The 20,421-nt window shown below is 39.9% G+C and overlaps 1 protein-coding gene across 1 annotated transcript in view; it reads left to right on the plus strand.

Annotated features, from left to right (window-relative positions):
* Positions 1–10,481, plus strand: part of prss16 (serine protease 16) — a 33,443-nt gene extending 22,962 nt beyond the window's left edge. The window contains exons 7-9 of the mRNA XM_055646393.1: positions 2,720–2,810; positions 5,751–5,947; positions 8,901–10,481. Of these exons, the coding sequence (XP_055502368.1) occupies positions 2,720–2,810; positions 5,751–5,947; positions 8,901–9,010 (398 nt within the window). The 3' untranslated portion in view covers positions 9,011–10,481. The remainder of the gene's footprint in view (positions 1–2,719; positions 2,811–5,750; positions 5,948–8,900) is intronic.
* Positions 10,482–20,421: the final 9,940 nt, after the last annotated feature.

Genomic DNA, 20,421 nt, shown 5'->3' on the forward strand with positions numbered 1-20,421 from the left:
AGGCCTCTGGCGCTGTAATGCAGCAAATCTATGAAAAAAAAACACTATCTCATGTAAGGTGGAATTTAAAATTGGTGGAGGATTGGAATACTTTTACACTTCATTGAAAACGTATTGGGTGCTTAATCTAGATCTCACTGCAGCAGGATTCAACACCGATAATATTCCAGTAGCACCATCCTGTCAATTCCATTCTCTCCCTCTTTTCTCCATGGTTAGCTTGCTTTCTTGGTGAATCTGATGGTTTATTTTGGATAAAGCATGGCAGAAAAAGCAAAATACCTTGTGGGGTTTTTTTTGTAGAAGTTGAATTCATTTATGGATTTATAAACAAACCATTCCTATTGGCCTAGAGGATTTCATAAAGGTCTGGGTTTAATATTAATATTTATTAATAACGTGGGAGTCCGAGTTGATGCATTCATCAAGAGTGCTACTATGCTAAGGTTTTCTGAGTGAATAGGCTGCGAAGGAATGTTACTGAAGGCACATGTTCAAAACCAGACCACTCTGCTTTCCTATGAAGGCAGATGCTGGTTTATACCGAAGATGGACACAAAAATCTGGACGGGACAGGCAGTATCTCTGGAGAGAAGGAATGGGCGACGTTTTGGGTAGAGACCCTTCTTCTCCTATGACCCGAAACGTCACCCATTCCTTCTCTTCAGAGATGCTGCCTGTCCCGCTAAGTTTCTCCAGCATTTTGTGTCTATCTTTGGTTAAAGCCAGCATCTATAGTTCCTTCCTACAACAATACTTAAACTTAATACTTTGAACGCTATGAATGATACCAGTGTTTCAGCTGTGCTGCATTGCGTGGGTGTGTGTGAGCCACAGTCAGCAACCTTGTACTCAAAATGTCTCCCTAATGTTTCTTATCTCATTCTCATGTTAAAATGTTACTATTTAAAAACAATCTTAAATGATTATGAAAATGGAAGATAACAATGGTCCAACAGGTGCCTCCCACATTTTAAATTTTCTCCTCCGCTAATTTTCCTTTTTTTTTGATCGGAAGTCACCATATGATGCCTGGTTTCAGTTCCCTGACCACTGGATGGCAGAGTGATTAGTCTAGTCAATAGGTGCAGAAGTAGGCCACTCGGCCCTTCGAGCCAGGATTGCCATTCAATACGATCATGGCTGATCATCCCCAATCAGTACCCCTTCTCGCCATATCCCCCGACTCCACTATCTTTAAGAGCCCGATCTAGCTCTCCCTTGAAAGTATCCAGCGAACCTGCCTCCACCGCCCTCTGAGGCAGAGAATTCCATAGTTTTAGGATTTTGGCTTGTAACAAACCATAAGTACGATATTGATCTATAGTTTTCTCATGCCCATTGACAATTCTAATATTGTTGCTGGTTGTCATATTTATTGGTTCAGAACCAATTGAACCTGGAGGAGCATTTTAGTTTAGTTTGGAGATGCTGTGTGGAAAAGTCTGTGCCAACCAGCAATCCACGCACACATACACTATCCTACACACACACACACAAGGGACAATTTACAATTTTACAATTATACTAATCTAATTAACCTACAAACTTGTACGTTTTTGGATTGTGGGAGGAAAACGCACACGGTCACGGAGAGAACGTACACATTCCGTACAGACGCTCCCATAGTTGGGATCGAACCCAGCTCTCAGGTGTCTTCATGCATAGTTTGTGTAGGCCACCTGTTCAGCCTTTGCCTTGCACGTACTAGTCAAGCTTGACAACGTCCAGAATATCCCAGGAGTAGAAGTGTGTGTTGTAGGCCTCTGGACCGCCATTCAATATGATCATGGCCACTCAGTATCCCGTACCTGCCTTCTCTCCATACCCCCTGATCCCCTTAGCCACAAGAGCCACACTCCCTCTTAAATATAGCCAATGAACTGGCCTCGACTACCCTCTGTGGCAGAGAGTTCCAGAGATTCACCACTCTCTGGTGAGTGGTGTAGGTTAACCTATGATGAGCGTTTGTCGGCATTGGGCCTGTACTCACTGGAGTTTAGAAGAATGAGGGGGGACCTCATTGAAACATACAGAATAGTGAAAGGTTTGGATAGAGTGGATGTGGAGAGGATGTTTCCACTAGTGGGAGAGTCTCAGACTAGAGGTTATAGCCTCAGAATTAAAGGATGTTCTTTTAGGAAGGAGGTGAGGAGAAATGTCTTTAGTCAGACGGTGGTGAATCTGTGGAATTCTTTGCCACTGAAGACTGTGGAGTTAAAGTCAGTGAATATTTTTAAGGCAGAGATAGATAGATTCTTCATTAGTACAGGTGTCAGAGGTTATGGGGAGAAGGCAGGGGAATGGGGTTAGGAGGGAGAGATAGATCAACCATGATTGAATGGGGGAGTAGACTTGATGGAACAAATGGCCTAATTCTACTCCTGTTCCTTATGACCTGATAAAAATGTTGGCAAACAGGCGTTTTGAAAGTGGCCTTCAAATTGGAATTCAAACTGAATTCTGGTCAGTCAGAAGCAGGAAGCAATTTCTTCCGCATCTTACTACCTTGGCAGGCAATTAGATGATTTGTGGCATGGTAATTGATATTCTGTCCAGCCCACAGTCTGATAAACAAACTCATGATAGATGGCTCAGTGCAAATTGATCTTCTGCCTTGGTCGACTTGGCCGCGTGGTATTTTTCTATGTTTATGCACTTAGTTGCAATGTATTTTTACATGTTTTTACGCTTCAATGGAATTTTTCACTCATTCTAGGCAGACAATGGGCCTATCAGTCATGTACAGAGTTTGGCTATTATCAATCAACTGAGTCACTCCGCCAGCCCTTTTCTGGCTTTCCCCTCAGGTAAGCTGAATTGCAGTAGTTTGTCTTTCTATTCATTAATTATCTTTGAATGAAGAAACAAATTAATGGTATTACAGTACTGAGTAAGCTCACATTTAAATGTATTTAAAAAAAATCAAGAATATTTTGTTCATAAGAATTGGATTTTATTTACAGCAAATTGTGTTCCACACGCAATAATACATTTTTCACACTTTTTAAACATAGAAAATAGGTGCAGGAGGAGGCCATTCGGCCCTTCGAGCCAGCACTGCCGATTCATTGTGATCATGGCTGATCATCCCCAATCAATAACCCGTGCCTACCTTCTCCCCGTATCCCTTGACTCCACTAGCTCCTAGAGCTTTATCTAACTCTCTCTTAAATCCATCCATTGATTTGGCCTCCACTGCCCTCTGTGGCAGGGAATTACACAAATTCACAACTCTCTGGGTGAAAACGTTTTTTCTCACCTCCCCTTTATTGTAAGACTGTGGCCCCTGGTTCTGGACTCGCCCAACATTGGGAAAGATTTTCCTGCATCTAGCGTGTACAACATGTCATATTTATTCCGATAATCATATGTTCTGCTTACATAGAAACAAGTAATGTACATTCATTCACAATCGTCTTTGAGGAGTTACAGTAATTCAGCTGTGTAACTCACAACCAGTGAAGAAAGGTCTAAACCACCAGTGGTTTATTAAATATCCTGTTACGTAATAATAATAACTAGAGCCAGGATGTTTAGGTGAAAACGCTGAAATAGGCAAGCAAAAACGCATAATAAAATTACAAAAAAGGCACAAAAATGGCATTTATTGACAAAAAAGGCATAAAAAGTCATGTATTTCCACCACCAAAAAATATGGTTAAAAATTACAATATAAAAGTATACAACATTAAATGTCTGGTTGCACATAATTACTAGCATTTTTTTCAAATTATCTGGTGTTAAATTATACCGTCTGTCAGACAGAATATGCTTCATTTGTGAAAAACCTCTTTCGACCTCAGCTGAGGTCACTGGTGCATACCCGAAAAAAGCTACAGACTCTATGTTCATGTCGATATCTTGTGCATTACAAGTACCTCTGTTGACAATTGGTAAGGCAAATTGCATAGTATTCATGCCTGTTCTACATTGACTTTGCCAGTGGAAATTCACACTGAGGTTCCCTGAGAATTTTACCCGCGTTTGGTGGGGTGAAAAAATGAGCAGAAAACGAGGGGAAATTAGAAAACCTGCCATTATGCATTGGTTCTAAATAAGCACCTCTGTTAGACAGCTGTGGAATCCAAACTCACTCCTGAGATAGCAAATAACTTTTCATTGCCACTCTCTGCACAGAAGGCTGTGGTGGCCAAGTCGAAGGATATTTTTAAAGCGGAGATTAATAGATTATTGATTGGTACGGTTGTCTGGGGTTATGGGGAGAATGCAGTAGAATGGGGTTGAGAAGGGACGATAGATCAGCCATGACTGAATGGCGGAGTAGGCTTCACACACACGTCCACAAGTTATAGGAGTAGAATTAGTCCATTCGGCCCATCGATTGTACTCTGTCATTCAATCATGGCTGATCTCTGCTTCCTCGCCCCATTTTCCTGCCTTTTTCCTATAACCCTTGACACCTGTTCTAATGATGAATTTGTCTATCTCTGCCTTAATAATATCCACTGACTTGATCTCCATTTGGTCTCTGTGGCAACGAGTTCCACAGATTAACTACCTTCTGACTAAAGAACGATGGGCCAAATGGCCTAATTCTGTTCCTATCACTTATGAGCTTATGGACATGAATGCCAGCCTAGATTATGAATCATGAATGTCTAGATAGGGAGATGAAGGTTGCAAGGGCAGACAACACATAGAGAGGAAACATAGAAACATAGAAATTAGGTGCAGGAGTAGGCCATTCGACCCTTCGAGCCTGCACCGCCATTCAATATGATCATGGCTGATCATCCAACTCAGTATCCCGTACCTTCCTTCTCTCCATACCCTCTGATCCCCTTAGCCACAAGGGCCACATCTAACTCCCTCTTAAATATAGCCAATGAACTGGCCTCGACTACCCTCTGCGGCCGAGAGTTCCAGAGATTCACCACTCTCTGTGTGAAAAAAGTTCTTCTCATCTCGAGCTGAGCAGTTTTTGATACTGAACACCCAATAATTTTCCATCAATAACTTTCAAACAAATCTGAACATTTTCTCTTTGTTCTTTGTGTGCCTACATTCGTGGTCTTGATTTTCACTTTGCTACAATTAAACCACTTTGATATATTCTAAGATTAAGAAGGTTGATGTTTCAAAGTGAGCCTAACTTTTAAAATAATTTAAGACCCCCTATAGAAAATGGTATCAAAAACTCTAGCCCATCCTGTATGTAAAGTAAATGTGGTGTTTAATAATACCTCATGTTTTATCATGTGATGCAATTTCATCAAAGATAATTAATTGAAAATCCATTTCACAAATTCAAAATCAATGCCAGCAGGTTTGTTTCACTTTCAGATCGGCTCTTGCAAGTTTTACACAATCGTAATCTAAATACATATCAATATGACATCTTTCATTACATAGGCACAAAGTGCTGGTGTAACTCAATGGGTCAGGCAGAATAAAAAGGATGGATGACGTTTCGGGTCGGGATCCTTCATCAGACCTTCATGAAGAAGGGTCCCAACCCGAAACATCACCCATCCTTTTTCTCTAGAGATGCTGCCTGACCCGTCGAGTTACGCCATCTATTTGGCCTATCTTTGGTATAAACCAGCATCTGCAGTTCGTTTCCACGCTATGTTTCATTTTATAGTTGTTTTGCCACACTTGAAGCATAGAATGCTGAAACCTTATTTACTGCACAATTAAACTGCCATTTTGAAGCCTTTGCTAATTAGAAATGTCGGGGACACTATTTAACAATTCTTTGTTTTTTTTTCCCTTTCCCTTTTTAGTTACAAACTTCAACAATGCATAGATTTATTTGGCCCTCCATTTAATCCAGTTGTACTTGCTGATGCTGTACAGCACACTAATGAAAACTATGGAGGTCATAACATTAAAGGAAATCGGATAATGTTCCCAAATGGCTCGAATGATCCATGGCATATACTAGGCGTTACCAAAGGTCATAAAGCTATTTACATTCAAGGTAATGATTCAGTTCAGTATAGTTTATTGTCACGTGTACTGAGGTACAGTGAAAAGCTTTTAATTGCGTGCTAACCAGTCAATAACATTAAGGATATCATAAGGATATATTGTCTGATTTCTGCCATTTTGCATTTCCTTTGGTTTCATAGTCAAACAGCAGGGAAACAGACCATTTGGCCCAACTAGCCCACGCTTGACAAACATGCTCCATCTACACTAGTCCCACCTGCTTGTGTTTGGCCCATATACTTGTAAACCTATCCTATCCATATCCAAATGTCAGTGTAATCAACGTTTTAAAAAAATCAATTGATTCTATGCTGGAAATCCCAGAAATTCGAACCATATTAAGTAAAGATTAAGTTTCCATCATCTTTAAAATAGGTATAAAAATATTTTGCCTTAAGCCAAATTTGGATATAATAAACACTTTCCCTGGTGACTTTTGATTGTCTGTAGTTTAGGTATTTACTGGAATTTATAGCCTCACATGTGAGAGATTATGTATTCAAAATCAAATACTTACAACAATACTCTGGGAAAAATAATATTTTCATCTGTGTTAAGAAAGCTGCAGCAGTTATGAGTGAACTATACAAGTATTTTTAATGTATAAACATTATCTTCTATGGCAGTTTCACATATGTTAGGAGAAGAATTGATAATTGTGATTATTAGATGCATTTTTGTGCAAGCTTGATGTACATATAAAGTAATCAATGCAAGTTTATAGACATTGTGCGTCAAATTGCCCAAAGCAAGGACCATATCCTACTCAGTAGTTTAACTAATGGGGAAGGGTTGTACTAAGGCTTTTCAGTTGGGAGAGGACACAATATGGATTTTCAAATATATTTTCCATAAGGTTTGTTACCCTCCTTATTCTATTAATTCTTCAAATCCTTATATCCCCTAATATGTACCTGGCAATAATTTCAGGTGCCCTCTCTGGGTGTCAGGGGTTATGGGGAGAAGGCAGGAGAATGCGGTTGAGAGGGAAAGATAGATCAGCCATGATTGAATGTCAGAGTAGACTTGATGAGCTGAATGGCCTAATTCGGTTCCTATCACTTATGAACATGGACAACAACAGACACATTATGCCTCCAGGGGTATATCTTTCATATCATCTTAAAATGACACCTGCTCTGCAAGATAATTTATCTTATTTAGAAGTTTATGATCCTGACCAATGTTTTTTTGTTTACTCAAACCTAAACTGATCATTGGACAGTTATCAAACAGCTGTTTGTGGAAGCTTGTTGTCTGAAAATGTTAATACCACATGTCCTACACAGTGTGGTGTTTCAAGGTCAGTTTATTGTCACATGTACCAATTAATGTACAGTGAAATTCGATTTATCATGCAGCCATACTAAAAAAAAGCAACAAGACACACAACTACATAAATGTTAACCTAAATATCCACCACAGCGGATTCCACACATTCCTCACTGTGATGGAAGTCAATAAAGTCTTATCTTCTTCCTCTTTATTCTCCCGTGGTCGGGGCTATCAACCCATTCGCAGTCAGGGCGACTGTTCGAAGCTCCCGCAGCCAGCGGTCGAAGCTCCGGCATTGGTTCGGTCAAAGCTCCTGTGGCTTGGAGCTCCCGAAGTCACTCTCGAATCAGAGACCGCGAGCTCCACGATGTTAAAGTCCGCAGGCTCTCAGGGTTGGAGCTCCGAGGTCGATCCCCGACAGGGATCAGACGCTCCACAATGTTAAGTCCCATGGTTGGAGCTCCCGGTCGGTCTCCAGCAGTGGTCCTCTATAAATGTTGTGGCTTGCTGCAAAATTATGAGAAGTGTGATGTAAAAAGCAAGGTACTTTTGTTTCCATCTGCTGGAGATTCCTCTTCGAATTCAGTAAATTCCTTCACTTATGGGTTTTATAACTCTTGGCCCAACAGTTCCCAGTGATTTCTGGTAAAACTTTATCCTTCTACTCTTTGCAAACTTGAGATAATCCATAAATGTGCTTCCCACATGTAACTGACACTGTCCTCTTCACCCAAGGTCACGATCAAACCCGGGTCTCTGGTGCTGTTAGGCAGCAGCTCGTCCAGCAATGCCACTGTGCTGCCCTCTATCAGCTCTCTGGTTTTTAACTGTTCAATTAGAAGTTTACCCATATTATCCAGCTTCCAGGATTTATGAATTATCCCATTTCTCATTTCTAAACTCAACAGAGGGTAGCCAAGGAAAATTATTTTTAGTGGGAGGAAGCAACAGAGAGAATGACGATGATGATGCTTTATTGTTACTTGAACTTAGTTAGGTACAGTGAGTATCTTTGTTTTTGCATACAAAGTACACAAAAGCGCAGACAAACTTTACAAAGATTACTCATCCTTTCTTTGCCCCCCACCATGTCCCCCTTGTAAATAGCAGCATACGAAAGGGCTCCTGCCCTCCTTTCCTATGTGTTTGCGCTGCTTGCTATAAGATGGCTGATGTGGTATCTATGTACCGGGTGGCACAGTGGTGCAGCTGGTGGAACTACTGACTCACAGCACTGGCGATCCAGGTTCGATCCTGACCTCGGGTGTTGTGTGTGCAGTTTGCACGTTCTCCCTGTCACCAGGTGGGTTTCCTCGAGTCTTCTAGTTTCTTCCTGTATCCCAAAGATGGGCAGGTTTGTAGGTTAATTTTCCTCTAAAATACTACCTCTACTGTGTATGGTGGATGTGAATATAGGATAATATTGAACTAGTGTGAGTGGGTGATGGGTTTGTGGGCTTGATGGGTTGAAGGGCCCGTTTACGTGTGGTATTACTGAAAATGTAATGTGAAACGTAAGGACATCTATGAAGTGACAAAGATCAGTGACATTATGTACATGTGCATTTGGGATGTTTGACCAGTAAATGCAGATGATTGTGCAATACATGGGAGCCAGTGTGTCTCGGAGAATTTATTCCATGTATTTTATTTAATCATTGAAACAGGTACAGCGCACTGTGCTGACATGTACCCAGAGCAACAAAGTGACGTACCACAGCTCCGAGAAGCAAGAGAAGAGATTTTTCAGCGGCTTAAAAGCTGGGTTAAACAATAAAGGCTTTCAGCAATATCAGAATGAAACACCCGGGAATTAGCTGTATTTGTACTATTCTCCTCGATGTGGCCTTATAGAATATCAGGAACAAATACACACTACCTTTATTCTCTTCCAGTCTTTCTTAATGCTATGACTTTCTGTATAAACTGTATTATTAAAATGTTTTTCAGAATATAGAGTATCTTCTAATGTAGATTTGTGATTTAGTCAGCAGAATGAATTTTAAACTATATATACTAAATTCTACATAGTATGTGATTTATGCATATTTAAGCCTTAGGATGGTGGAGTAAATATGCATATTTTTAGAATCACACGACACACTGGATTACGAACAGCCAATTTACAGACACCTCTACATGCAAATGAGCTCTGACAATATTATTACATTTGAAAGTCCGACATACATACTTAGTTGTTCCTCAGAAGGCAGAACTACTTTACTCTCTCTCTCCACTTTTAGTAACGTTAGCCCCTGTCCCACTTAGGAAACCTGAACGGAAACCTCTGGAGACTTTGCGCCCCACCCAAGGTTTCTGTGTGGTACCCAGAGGTTGCAGGTGGTTGCCGCGTGGTTGCAGGTCGTGGAAGCAGGTAGGGAGACTGACAAAAACCTCCGGAAACCTTGGGTGGGGCACAAAGTCTCCCGAGGTTTCGGTTCAGGTTTCCTAAGTGAGACAGAGACATTATTCTTTCTTATCTAACATGTTCTAATGAAGCAATGTCTTTCAATGTTTTTGGTTACTATAACAAGTGATTTTTGTACAAAATTGTGAAAAAATGGATAGACACAAAGTCTATCTGGAGTAACTCAGAAGGTCAGGCAGCATCTCTGGTGACGTTTCGGGTCGAGACCCTCCTTCAGACTGATTGTAGTGCAGGGGGTGGGGGGGAGAAGACTAGAAGCAAGAAAATACCAGGACAAATCAAGGTCAGCAACAGATGACCTCAGGCAGGGTGGTTTACTGATAGGCCAATTGTTGGCTTGGAAAGGCGAGTTCCCAAGAGGGATACATGTGGAAAAGTGGAACCTACTGTATATTACTATAAAAGTGGAATCTAGCCTGCAAAATATCATTTAGACCTTTTTTTAAAGCGAATGTGAGATTGAATTTCTCTGATGATTCTGACATAAAAAGTAATGGGTAGTTGAGAAGTTGTTTTTGAGTCTGCACATATTGGTTTATTTTAAGTAATTTGAGTCTTATTATTTGAAGGCACTGTTAATTTACTACAAATAATATGTTTGGTTGGCTGTACATTCTGTGGAGCTCATCAAGTGGCAATGTGATAGTCTTTCAGATGTTATGGAATTTTGAGCACTTAGGTGCTGTTTTTACTTCTTTCATGTATCAGATGTAGGGAACATAGGCAGAAGACTGATAGTCCAAGCAGTTTCAGATTTAGCACAAACACGTTATTAGTCACATTCCCATCTTCCATCTTGTGCACACCCCATGTAAGATTTCTAAACTAAAATAAAACTATTAATCATCTTTGAATATGTGGAGTTGATTGAAACTAATTCGACCCCCTCTGAGCCAGTTTTACTACAGCATTAAATAGGAAGGAACTGCAGATGCTGGTTTATACTGAAGATAGACACAAAGTGGTGGAGTAGGTCAGTGAGTCAGGTTGCATCTCTGGAGAGAAGGAATGGGCTGCCTGTCCTGCTGAGTTGCTCCAGCATTTTGTGTCTATCATTGGTTTAAACCAGCATCTGCAGTTCCTTCCTACTCGAGTTACTCCAGCACCTTGTGTCTATCTATGGAAATCTCCTTGCTGACTGGAGCTTAAAAAAATAGTTGTGGCTGTTGAAGGCCAGTCATCCCAGGGCAGCGTGCGAACCTTTGGGAATGCTGAGAATGGTGTAACAAGATAATTGAATGAGCTGGACCTTGGACTGGAAAGATGAAGGGTGGCATTTCAGTTGAAATCTGCACCAGACTCAGTTGCTGAGGGCGAAGATGTGGATTAGAGGAGGTCTTGCCGGCTATCTGATCGTACATAAGAGAAGCAGGACCCGTTGGAAAGCGAACCAAGTTAAAAGAAAGAAATAAAAGTCCCTTCCAAGAGCAGGGCGGAACCTCCTTATGTTCCAGGGAGAGAAGGGGAGTGAATTAAGCACTGATATAAGAACAAAGTACTGGAAGTGGAGGAAATTTTACTCAGCAGGTCAAATATAATTTATGTTATTTGCATTGATAATATGGAATTTTCCATATTAATTAGGTTTCACTTCTACTTTTCACTTCCACATCAGACAACCAAGTGTTCCATTATAACTAATTTCATGTGACATTCACTGAGGAGTTTAGTAGGCATTATAAGATAAGATTTTCAATGAAAGCAAGTTTTTTTTTTAGCAGTTTTTATTTTAACTCACAAAGGATATTAATGTTTGAAATAACAGTGATAAGGTGATACCACACTTGCTCCCTTACTGGAAAATAACCTTTGGGACAAATATTCTTCAAAATATAGACTTGATGTCTATATTTGAAGTCTCAAACTTCAATGGAAATACTTTTTAGTTCCAAGATTCTGAATTATATCTGCTATTAAACAAAAATTTTGTGTAGGAATGAACTGCAGATGCTGGTTTAAACCAAAGATTGACACAAAAAGCTGGAGTAACTCAGCGGGTCAGGCAGCATCTCTGGACAAAAGGAATAGGTGACATTTCAAGTTGAGATCATTCTTCAGACTTTTAGATTAGTTTAGAGATACAACACGGAAACAGGCCCTTCGGCCCACTGAGTCCATGCCGACCAGCAATCCCTGCAGATTAGCGCTATTTTATACACACACAGGGACAATTTACATCTTTGGAGTGTGGGAAGAAAGAAGATCTCGGAGAAAACAGGTCACAGGGAGAACGTACAAACTCCATACAGACAGCACCCGTAGTCGGAATCGAAACTTGGTTTCTGGTGCTGCAATCACCGTAAAGCAGCAACTGTACCACTGTGCCACTGTGCTGCCCGTCAAACGTTTTGCTTAGATTTGGTGCATAAGTGGAATAGATTTAATAGCTCAGTCATCAATGGTTTCATTGTAGCCTGTGGCCACGCCCGCTGCTGTGGATCTTGAGAAATGCTGTGAATAGTGTTTTAGAGAAATACTGACCATCAAGGAGATATCCATAGTCATGGATGGACTAGAAACATGATATGTACAATTTAAAATGGATTCCAGCTCAGAAATTGCAGCTGATGAAGATAGAGGGTGAACGTACATTTCAGAGGCCACCTGAACAAATGTGAGGGGAGAATAAAAGCATCCAAAGTAGAGAGTTAAATCCGAGTCAAGAGTAGAGCAAAACTTCTTAAAGATGAACATTGATGGGAAAAACTTGTTTGTTGTGAAATTAGGATTCCTCCAATATACAAATACATGGTTATTAATTCCAAACATTAATTTTAAAAGCACAGGTAAAGTTTAATGACCATGTTTTTTTCACATACATTTACAGGTAATACCAATAGCAGTCCATCCCAGCACACCATAATAATGTGTGAATTTGGAGAATAAGGGCACCTGAAGCAAACACAATCATTGTAGTAGCAGATCGTGCTAGACTATAGTCAGGGAAGACAACCTTCAATGAAAGATTTCCCCTCCCTACTGCAATGTTAATGAAGGCAATAGGACCCTTCGCTATTACAACATAGACCACAACGCGTAACAGATCACTCTCAAATCTAAGATAATACTAATATGAATTTCTTGGTTTCTTGGTCCTCCAAAATATTCCAAATAGAATTTAAACTGGAGGTGGTGGAGGGAAGACTTAAGCCAGAAAGGGTTTTTGGGAAGAAAGAGCTACTGTAAATTTAGTTGTATCTGGTTGGGTAACTATGGTAGGGTGAAGATTATTCCATGCTTTAATTGTGCAGGGGAAGAACGAATTGCTGTACACATCTGTCTTGGTAACTGGTATCTCAAATTGGATCGAATGCCCTTGTTCAGCTTCTCACCATCTTCAACATCTTGGCCATACTTTTTGTTAAAATCACTTTTTCAAATATTCAGCTTAACTTTCAACATTTTTCACTAATCGTTAATATTTTTATTTGCATTGAATTAAAAACCAGATCACCAATGTGTATTGCTGCTATTGTAGTCCTCAACCTATTATCTGTAAATTGCTGAAATAATTTGATTGGCATTTAAATATGAATATTTAGAACAAATAAACAAAGTGCTGGTGGAACTTAGCATCCGTGGAGATGATGTTTCAGGTTGGGAGCCTATTTACTAGAATTTAATGTTTTACTTTGATACAACCCTTTAGATGTGAACTAATTGAGATATTATCCATCTTGGCACTAGGTCAACGTTGAGATAATTGATGGCACTTATTTACTTTTTCAGTGATTCATTGTGTGGAACTTCATATTTTTCATGGCTCTGTAGAAGGATGGTGTTATTCTGTAATGAATCATCAATAAAATAACATGAAAATTCTTGTGTTGACCACATGAAGTGAGAGGGTGCAGTGCTTTTGTGACATGGCACATCGGACAGAGTCTAGTTACTGAGAGTAAGCGATGTAAAGACAGAAATTGAAATGAAACGTAGTCAGTTGAATATATTATGAAACTAAGCATATAAAAATGACATAACTTCAAATTAAGGACAAAATAATTTGACAAACTAAAACCTAAAGAATAAATCCATTGAACCTATTCAGCAAAGAGGCAAAAATTGAATTATAACAGCATACAGAGACTGGAGAAAGTGCCATTATAGTAGTTGTTCAGGTCTGAGTCAGCCCAACGAACTTATTTAATTGCAGTACCGTCGGCAAATACTATTCCAAACCTTTGTTTAAGAAGGAACTGCAGCGGGGAGAAGAAAGCCTTTCTTCTCCCCGCTACCCCCGATCAGTCTGAAGAAGGGTTTCGGCCCGAAACGTTGCCTATTTCCTTCGCTCCACAGATGCTGCTGCACCCGCTGAGTTTATACAGCATTTTTGTTTACTATTCCGAACTTGGCTGGCATCATTTTGCCTCTGTTAAGTTGCATCCTGCTCCCGGCAGCTCACTGTTAAAATCTGCTGCAAAGTTGTCATGGTAATTTTACAGCACAGTTATCTGCCATCTCCACTGGCTTTACCTTTTCAATAGACAAAAATAGACAATAGGTGCAGGAGTAGGCCATTCGGCACCTGGGAGCCAGCACCGCCATTCAATGTGATCATCTCCAATCAGTACCCCGTTCCTGCCTTCTCCCCATATCCCCTGACTCCGCTATCTTTAAGAGCCCTATCTAGCTCTCTCTTGAAAGTATCCAGAGAACTGATCTCCACCACCCTCTGAGGCAGAGAATTCCACAGACTCACAATTCTCTGTGAGAAAAAGTGTTTCCTCGTCTCCGTTCTAAATGGCTTACCCCTTATTCTTAAACTGTGGCCCCTGGTTCCCCCAACATTGGGAACATGTTTCCTGCCTCTAGCTTGTCCAAACCCTTAATCTATATTACTAAATCTCTGTTCTTGACTGCTTTTGGCCGTCTGTGCTGCGATTTCCGAGAGAACGGCCACATTTTTGGCCACCTTGCTCGGAGCCCCCCCTCCGCCGCCTGTGTGCCGAGGATTTTGCCTGTCGATGAAAATGACAGAGATATTAATGTTTTCAAAAGATTTGCCATCTCTCTGATGCTCCTGCTGGTGAGAGGGGGAGGGACTATAAAACCCGGAAGTCGTGTGCCTCACAGTCTCTTCAAGATGGAGGAAGGCAGAGGGTCATGTTTCTCTGTTACACTGAACACATGTCTACTCAAATGTGAGTGCCCTTAGTGGTTCTAAAATGCTTGCAAAAAGTATCTATTGGTTCTAAAATGCTTGCAGAATGTGTCTTTTTTGGTTCTAAAATGTTTGCAAAAAGTGTATATTGTTCTAAAATGCTTGCAAAAAATGTCTTTTGATTCTAAAGCATGCAAAAAAATGTCTATTGGTTCTAAAGCTTGCAAAAAATGTCTATTGGTTCTAAAGCTTGCAAAAAAAGGACTATTGGTTCTAAAATGCTTGCAAAAAAAGGACTATTGGTTCTAAAATGTTTGCAAAAAGTGTCTATTGGTTCTAAAATGTTTGCAAAAAGTGTCTATTTGTTCTAAAATGTTTGCAAAAATGGTGTCTCTTTTGGTTCTACAATGCTTGCAGAATGTGTCTTTTTTGGTTCTAAAATGTTTGCAAAAAAATGTCTATTGGTTCTAAAGCTTGCAAAAAAATGTCTATTGGTTCTAAAGCTTGCAAAAAATGTCTATTGGTTCTAAAGCTTGCAAAAATGTCTATTGGTTCTAAAATGCTTGCAAAACGTGTCTCTATTGGTTATAAAATGCTTGCGAAGGTGGGAGGGGGAGGGACTATAAAACCCGGAAATGGTGTGCCTCACAGTCTCTTCAAGATGGAGGAAGGCAGAGGGTCATGTTTCTCTGAGCTGTGAATAACACTGAACACATGTCTACTCAAATGTGAGTGCCATTAGTGGTTCTAAAATGCATGAAAAATGAGTCTATTGGTTCTAAAATATTGGTAAAAAGTGTCTATTGATTCTAAAATGTTTGCAAAAAGTGTCTCTTTTGGTTCTACAATGCTTGCAGAATGTTTTTTTGGTTCTAAAATGTTTGTTCTAAAGCTTGAAAAAAAGTGTCTATTGGTTCTAAAGCTTGCAAAAATTGTCTATTGGTTCTAAAGCTTGCAAAAAAATGACTATTGGTTCTAAAATGTTTGCAAAAAGTGTCTATTGGTTCTAAAATGTTTGCAAAAAGTGTCTATTGGTTCTAAAATGTTTGCAAAAATTGTCTCTTTTGGTTCTACAACGCTTGCAGAATGTGTCTTTTATGGTTCTACAATGCTTGCAGAATGTGTCTTTATTTGGTTAAAATTAAAATGTCTATTGGTTCTAAAAGCTTGCAAAAGAATGTCTATTGGTTCTAAAGCTTGCAAAAAAATGTCTATTGGTTCTAAATGCTTGCAAAAAATGTCTATTGGTGCTAAAGCTTGCAAAAAAAATTACTATTGGTTCTAAAACTTGCAAAAAAAACGTCTATTCTAAAATGCTTGCAAAAAGTCTCTATTGGTTCTAAAATGCTTGCAAAAAGTCTCTATTGGTTCTACAATGCTTGCAAAAAAGTGTCATTTGGTTCTACAATGCTTGCAAAAAGTGGCTCTATTGGTTCTACAATGCTTGCAAAAAGTGGCTCTATTGGTTCTACAATGCTTGCAAAAAGTGGCTCTATTGGTTCTACAATGCTTGCAAAAAATGTCTATTGATTCTAAAGCTTGCAAAAACATGTCTATTGGTTCTAAAGCTTGCAAAAAAATGTCTATTGGTTCTAATGCTTGCAAAAATGTCTCTATTGGTTCTAAAATGCTTGCAAAAGGTGTCCATTGGTTCTAAAATGCTTGCAAAAAAGTGTCTCTATTGATTCTAAAATGCTTTTATAAATGTACCTCCTCAAAGAAGCACATTCTGTCTCCATTGTGACTGCCCTGTTCTCATCCCAAATCACAGGTAGAGCTTTCTGCATGAATTCCTCAAAGTGGTGGATAACCACAATTAATCATTTTCTGCAGTGTGTATTTTGTTTGAATATGTTAGCACATTGCTTATGGTTGCAATACGTAGCCAAGGCTGATTCACAGCAGAGTTCTGTATGCCAAGAATCTTGTAATCTACACAACTGCACATGTTTTTAATGAATTAAATAAAGTTACTGTAAAATCTGTTTTTAAAATTGGCCATCATAAAAATCAATGAATTGACTGGAAATTATTTTGCTACTGTTAGACTTACTAGCTGTGTCTGACTTACTAGGGTTTTCTGAGTACAGCTACAAAGACTAAATAGAGTCATATAATCATATTGCCCTTTGGCCCAACATGTCCATACTGACCAACATGTCCTATTTATACTAGTCCCACCCGCTTGCATTTGGCCCAACACGTTAGCAGAGTTGTTAAAGACTATGGGAACATTCTGCTAACTGCATACACATTGCTATTATTAGTTTTCATAAGATTGTGATAATAAAATTAAAAATCAATACCGCCGAAAATGGAAAGAAATAAACAAATACCCGTTTGGTCATGAAAATTGACAGCGTAGATACAAACTTATCAGCCCACTGAGATTGTGTTGACCATCTAGCGCCCACTATTACCTGGTTGAATCCAATCCTAATCCCATTTGATTAGCCATAGAGTGATACAATGTGGAAACAGGCCCTTCGACCCAACTTGCCCACACTGGCCAACAATGTCCCAGCCACACTAGTCCCATTTGCCTACGTTTGGTCCATATCTCTCCACACCTGTCTAACTGTTTCTTAAATAATGGGATAGTCCCAGTATCAACTACATCCTCTGACAGCTTGTTCCATACTACCCACCACCCTTTGTGTGAAAAAGTTACTCCTCGGATTCCTATTAATCTTTTCCCCCTTCACCTTGAACCTATGTCCTCTGGACCCTACTCTGGGCAAGAGACTCTGTCCATCTATCCAATCTATTCCTCTCATGATTTTCTACACATCAATAAGATCACTCCACATAGGAGCTATAGGAATAGAGACCTAACCTACTCAACAGCTCCCTATAGCTCACTCCCTCTAGTCCTGGCAACATCCTCGTCAATCTTTTCTGAACCCTTTCAAGCTTGACAATATCTTTCCTATAACATGGTGCCCAGAACTGAACACTATACTCTTCCCACATTCCCATCAATTTCCCCCATCCCCTCTCAATGATCCTAATACTCAGCTACACTGTAGGGGAAACTTGGTTCGGTTTCATTTATTATTGTCACGTGTACCGAGGTACAGTGAAAAGCTTTTGTTTGCATGTTATCCAGTCAAAGAAAAGACTATACATGAATACAATCAGGCCACCCACAGTGCACGGATAAAGGATAAATGGTACAACATTTAGTGCAAGATAAAGTCCAAGCACTTGTGTTCAGCGGATAACCTACCAACTCCCACATTTTTGGGATGTGGAAAGAAATCCTAGCACCCGGAGGAAATGTATGTATTTATGAGGAGAACATACAAATCCCACATGTTCCCCTCCTGAAACATCACTTACCCATGTTCTCCAGAGATGCTGACCCACTTGTAAACCAACATCTACAGTTCCACATGTCTCAAGTTTTCCAACTTTGTTTTGACATATTGGCTCAGTTTTTAAAAATAATCTATGCATATGTTTAGCCAGCTGGGAAGGTCTCACCATCCAGCCATCAGCAACTCATTATACAAAGCTGGAAGTTTGCTGTGCTGATAACTATGATCATTAAACCATTCTGACTCATTTTCTACGACAAATACTTCCTTTGTTCGACATGTTTCTCCCACACATTCTCTCCTACTCAGTCATGAAGTCATAGAGTCATACAGCGCAGAAAGAGGCCCTTCGGCACAACTTTCCCATGCTGACCACGTTCCCGATCGACACTAACAAGTGATATTACAGGGAATGCAGACAGAATCTCAAAGGTTAACGATTTATCACACCGTTTCAGTTTAGTTAAGAAAAATACCTTCCTTCTCTCTCCCTCTCCTAGTTGGCGTGATGGGACACAGCCACAAACAGTTTCTCTTTACACAATAAAAATACACATTGTTGGAGTAACTCAACAGGTCAGGCAGCATCTCTGGAAGACATGGATAGGCATTGTTTCTGGTTGGAACCCTTCTTCAGACCGATTATAGTGGGGGGGGGGAATGAAACTTGAGGAAAGGGGTGGGTGTTGTACAAACCCTTGCAAGTGATAAGTGGATACAGGTGAAGGGGGGGGTGGGTGTACAGAGGCCAGAGTTGCAAAGAAGCCAAAAGGCTGTAAGGAGTAAATTGTAAAGCCAGGGGAAAGGGTTTGGTAGAATGGGATGGGGTGGAAGGGGAAAGGGGTTGATATATTGGAAGAAAGGGGTGCACAACAGGATAGGGCACAGGGCAGAGTGGGTTCTAACTTAAAATTGGGGAATTGAATGTTCATATATTTGGGTTGTAAGCTACCCAAGCACAATATGAAGTGTTGTTCCCCCAGTTTGCATGTGGCCTCACTCTGGAGGAGGCCCAGGACAGAAAGATCAGTATGGGTATGGGAAGGGGAGTTAAGATGGTTAACAAAATGGGTCTCCTTCTATAGATATTGCTTGACCTGCTGAGTTGTCCAGCATTTCATGTTTTCCCATCAGACTTCACCTGTTTTATTTTTACAATACTGCTCTAATTTTTAAGTGTTTTTTATGAAGAAAGTATCAATTTGCTTCACCATTTAGTTCCTTGCTGTATTCAACAGAATTAATAAAGCTTAAAGGGTAAAGTTTTAAAGTTAGAGGGGAAAGATTTAAAAAGGGACCGGAGGGGCACGATTTTCACATACGGTGTTGGAACTTGATGGAAGAGGAAGTAGACACGAGGAACTGCAGATGCTGGTTTATAAAACACAAGACACAAAGAGGTGGACTAACCCAGCAGTTCGGGCAACATCCCTGAAGAATATGGATAGGCTGCTTCAGATTCTGCCTGAGGAAATACTAGGGCTGGTACAATTACAACCTTATAAAAACGTTTGGACAGGTACATGGATAGATACAATTTCGAGGAATATGGGCTAAATGCGTGAGACTCGTGAGTTGGGCCGAAGGTCTTGTTTTCCTGCTGCAAATGTTGTCATCCATCCAATAGCTCAATATGATTACATAACGCTGATTAGTCCAAAGTAACCCACCCTGTAACCAACTAGTTTGTGTAATAAAACATGGTCATGATCCTGTCCTTGGCAGAAAAATCACGATATATTCATAAAGTCTATGATTAACACTTTAGTGTGTACATAGGAACAGGGGTGATTCACTAAGTATTTGAAAGACAGGTGATCATAGCTACTCCATGCATCAAATAGATTTACTCAATTTTGCTTTGTATTTCTAGTTGCCCTTATCTGAAAAAAATCTATCACGGCCTTGAAAGTTTCAATTCACCTTGAATTGACAATCCTATGGGAGACCAGATTTTATGAAACAGAAATGGGACTTTGCCCTGGGTTGGTCCATGCTTTTGATTTAATGTGATGGTGTACCCGTTACAATACTCTATTAGCAATAATTAGCAATGGAGGCAGGGTGGAGTGTGTTACTGAGTGTACAGCAAATGGCCCATTCTACTGCAATGAAAGTCAATTTACTCAGAAAGCAGTGTTTATTTAAAGGACAAATAAATAACACTTGCTATCAAACCTTCACCAATCTCTCAAGAGTCAAGAATATTTAAATGTCATGTTCTGAAATAGAACAATGAGATTTGTACTTGCAGCAGAATAACAGGTCTTTAAACACAGTAGTCAATGGTCAATATAATAAAAACAAACAAAAAAAGTTCCATAAATCAAAGAAAAGTC

This window comes from Leucoraja erinacea, chromosome 14 (assembly GCF_028641065.1).
Source record: "Leucoraja erinacea ecotype New England chromosome 14, Leri_hhj_1, whole genome shotgun sequence".
Classification (NCBI taxonomy): Eukaryota; Metazoa; Chordata; class Chondrichthyes; order Rajiformes; family Rajidae; genus Leucoraja; species Leucoraja erinaceus.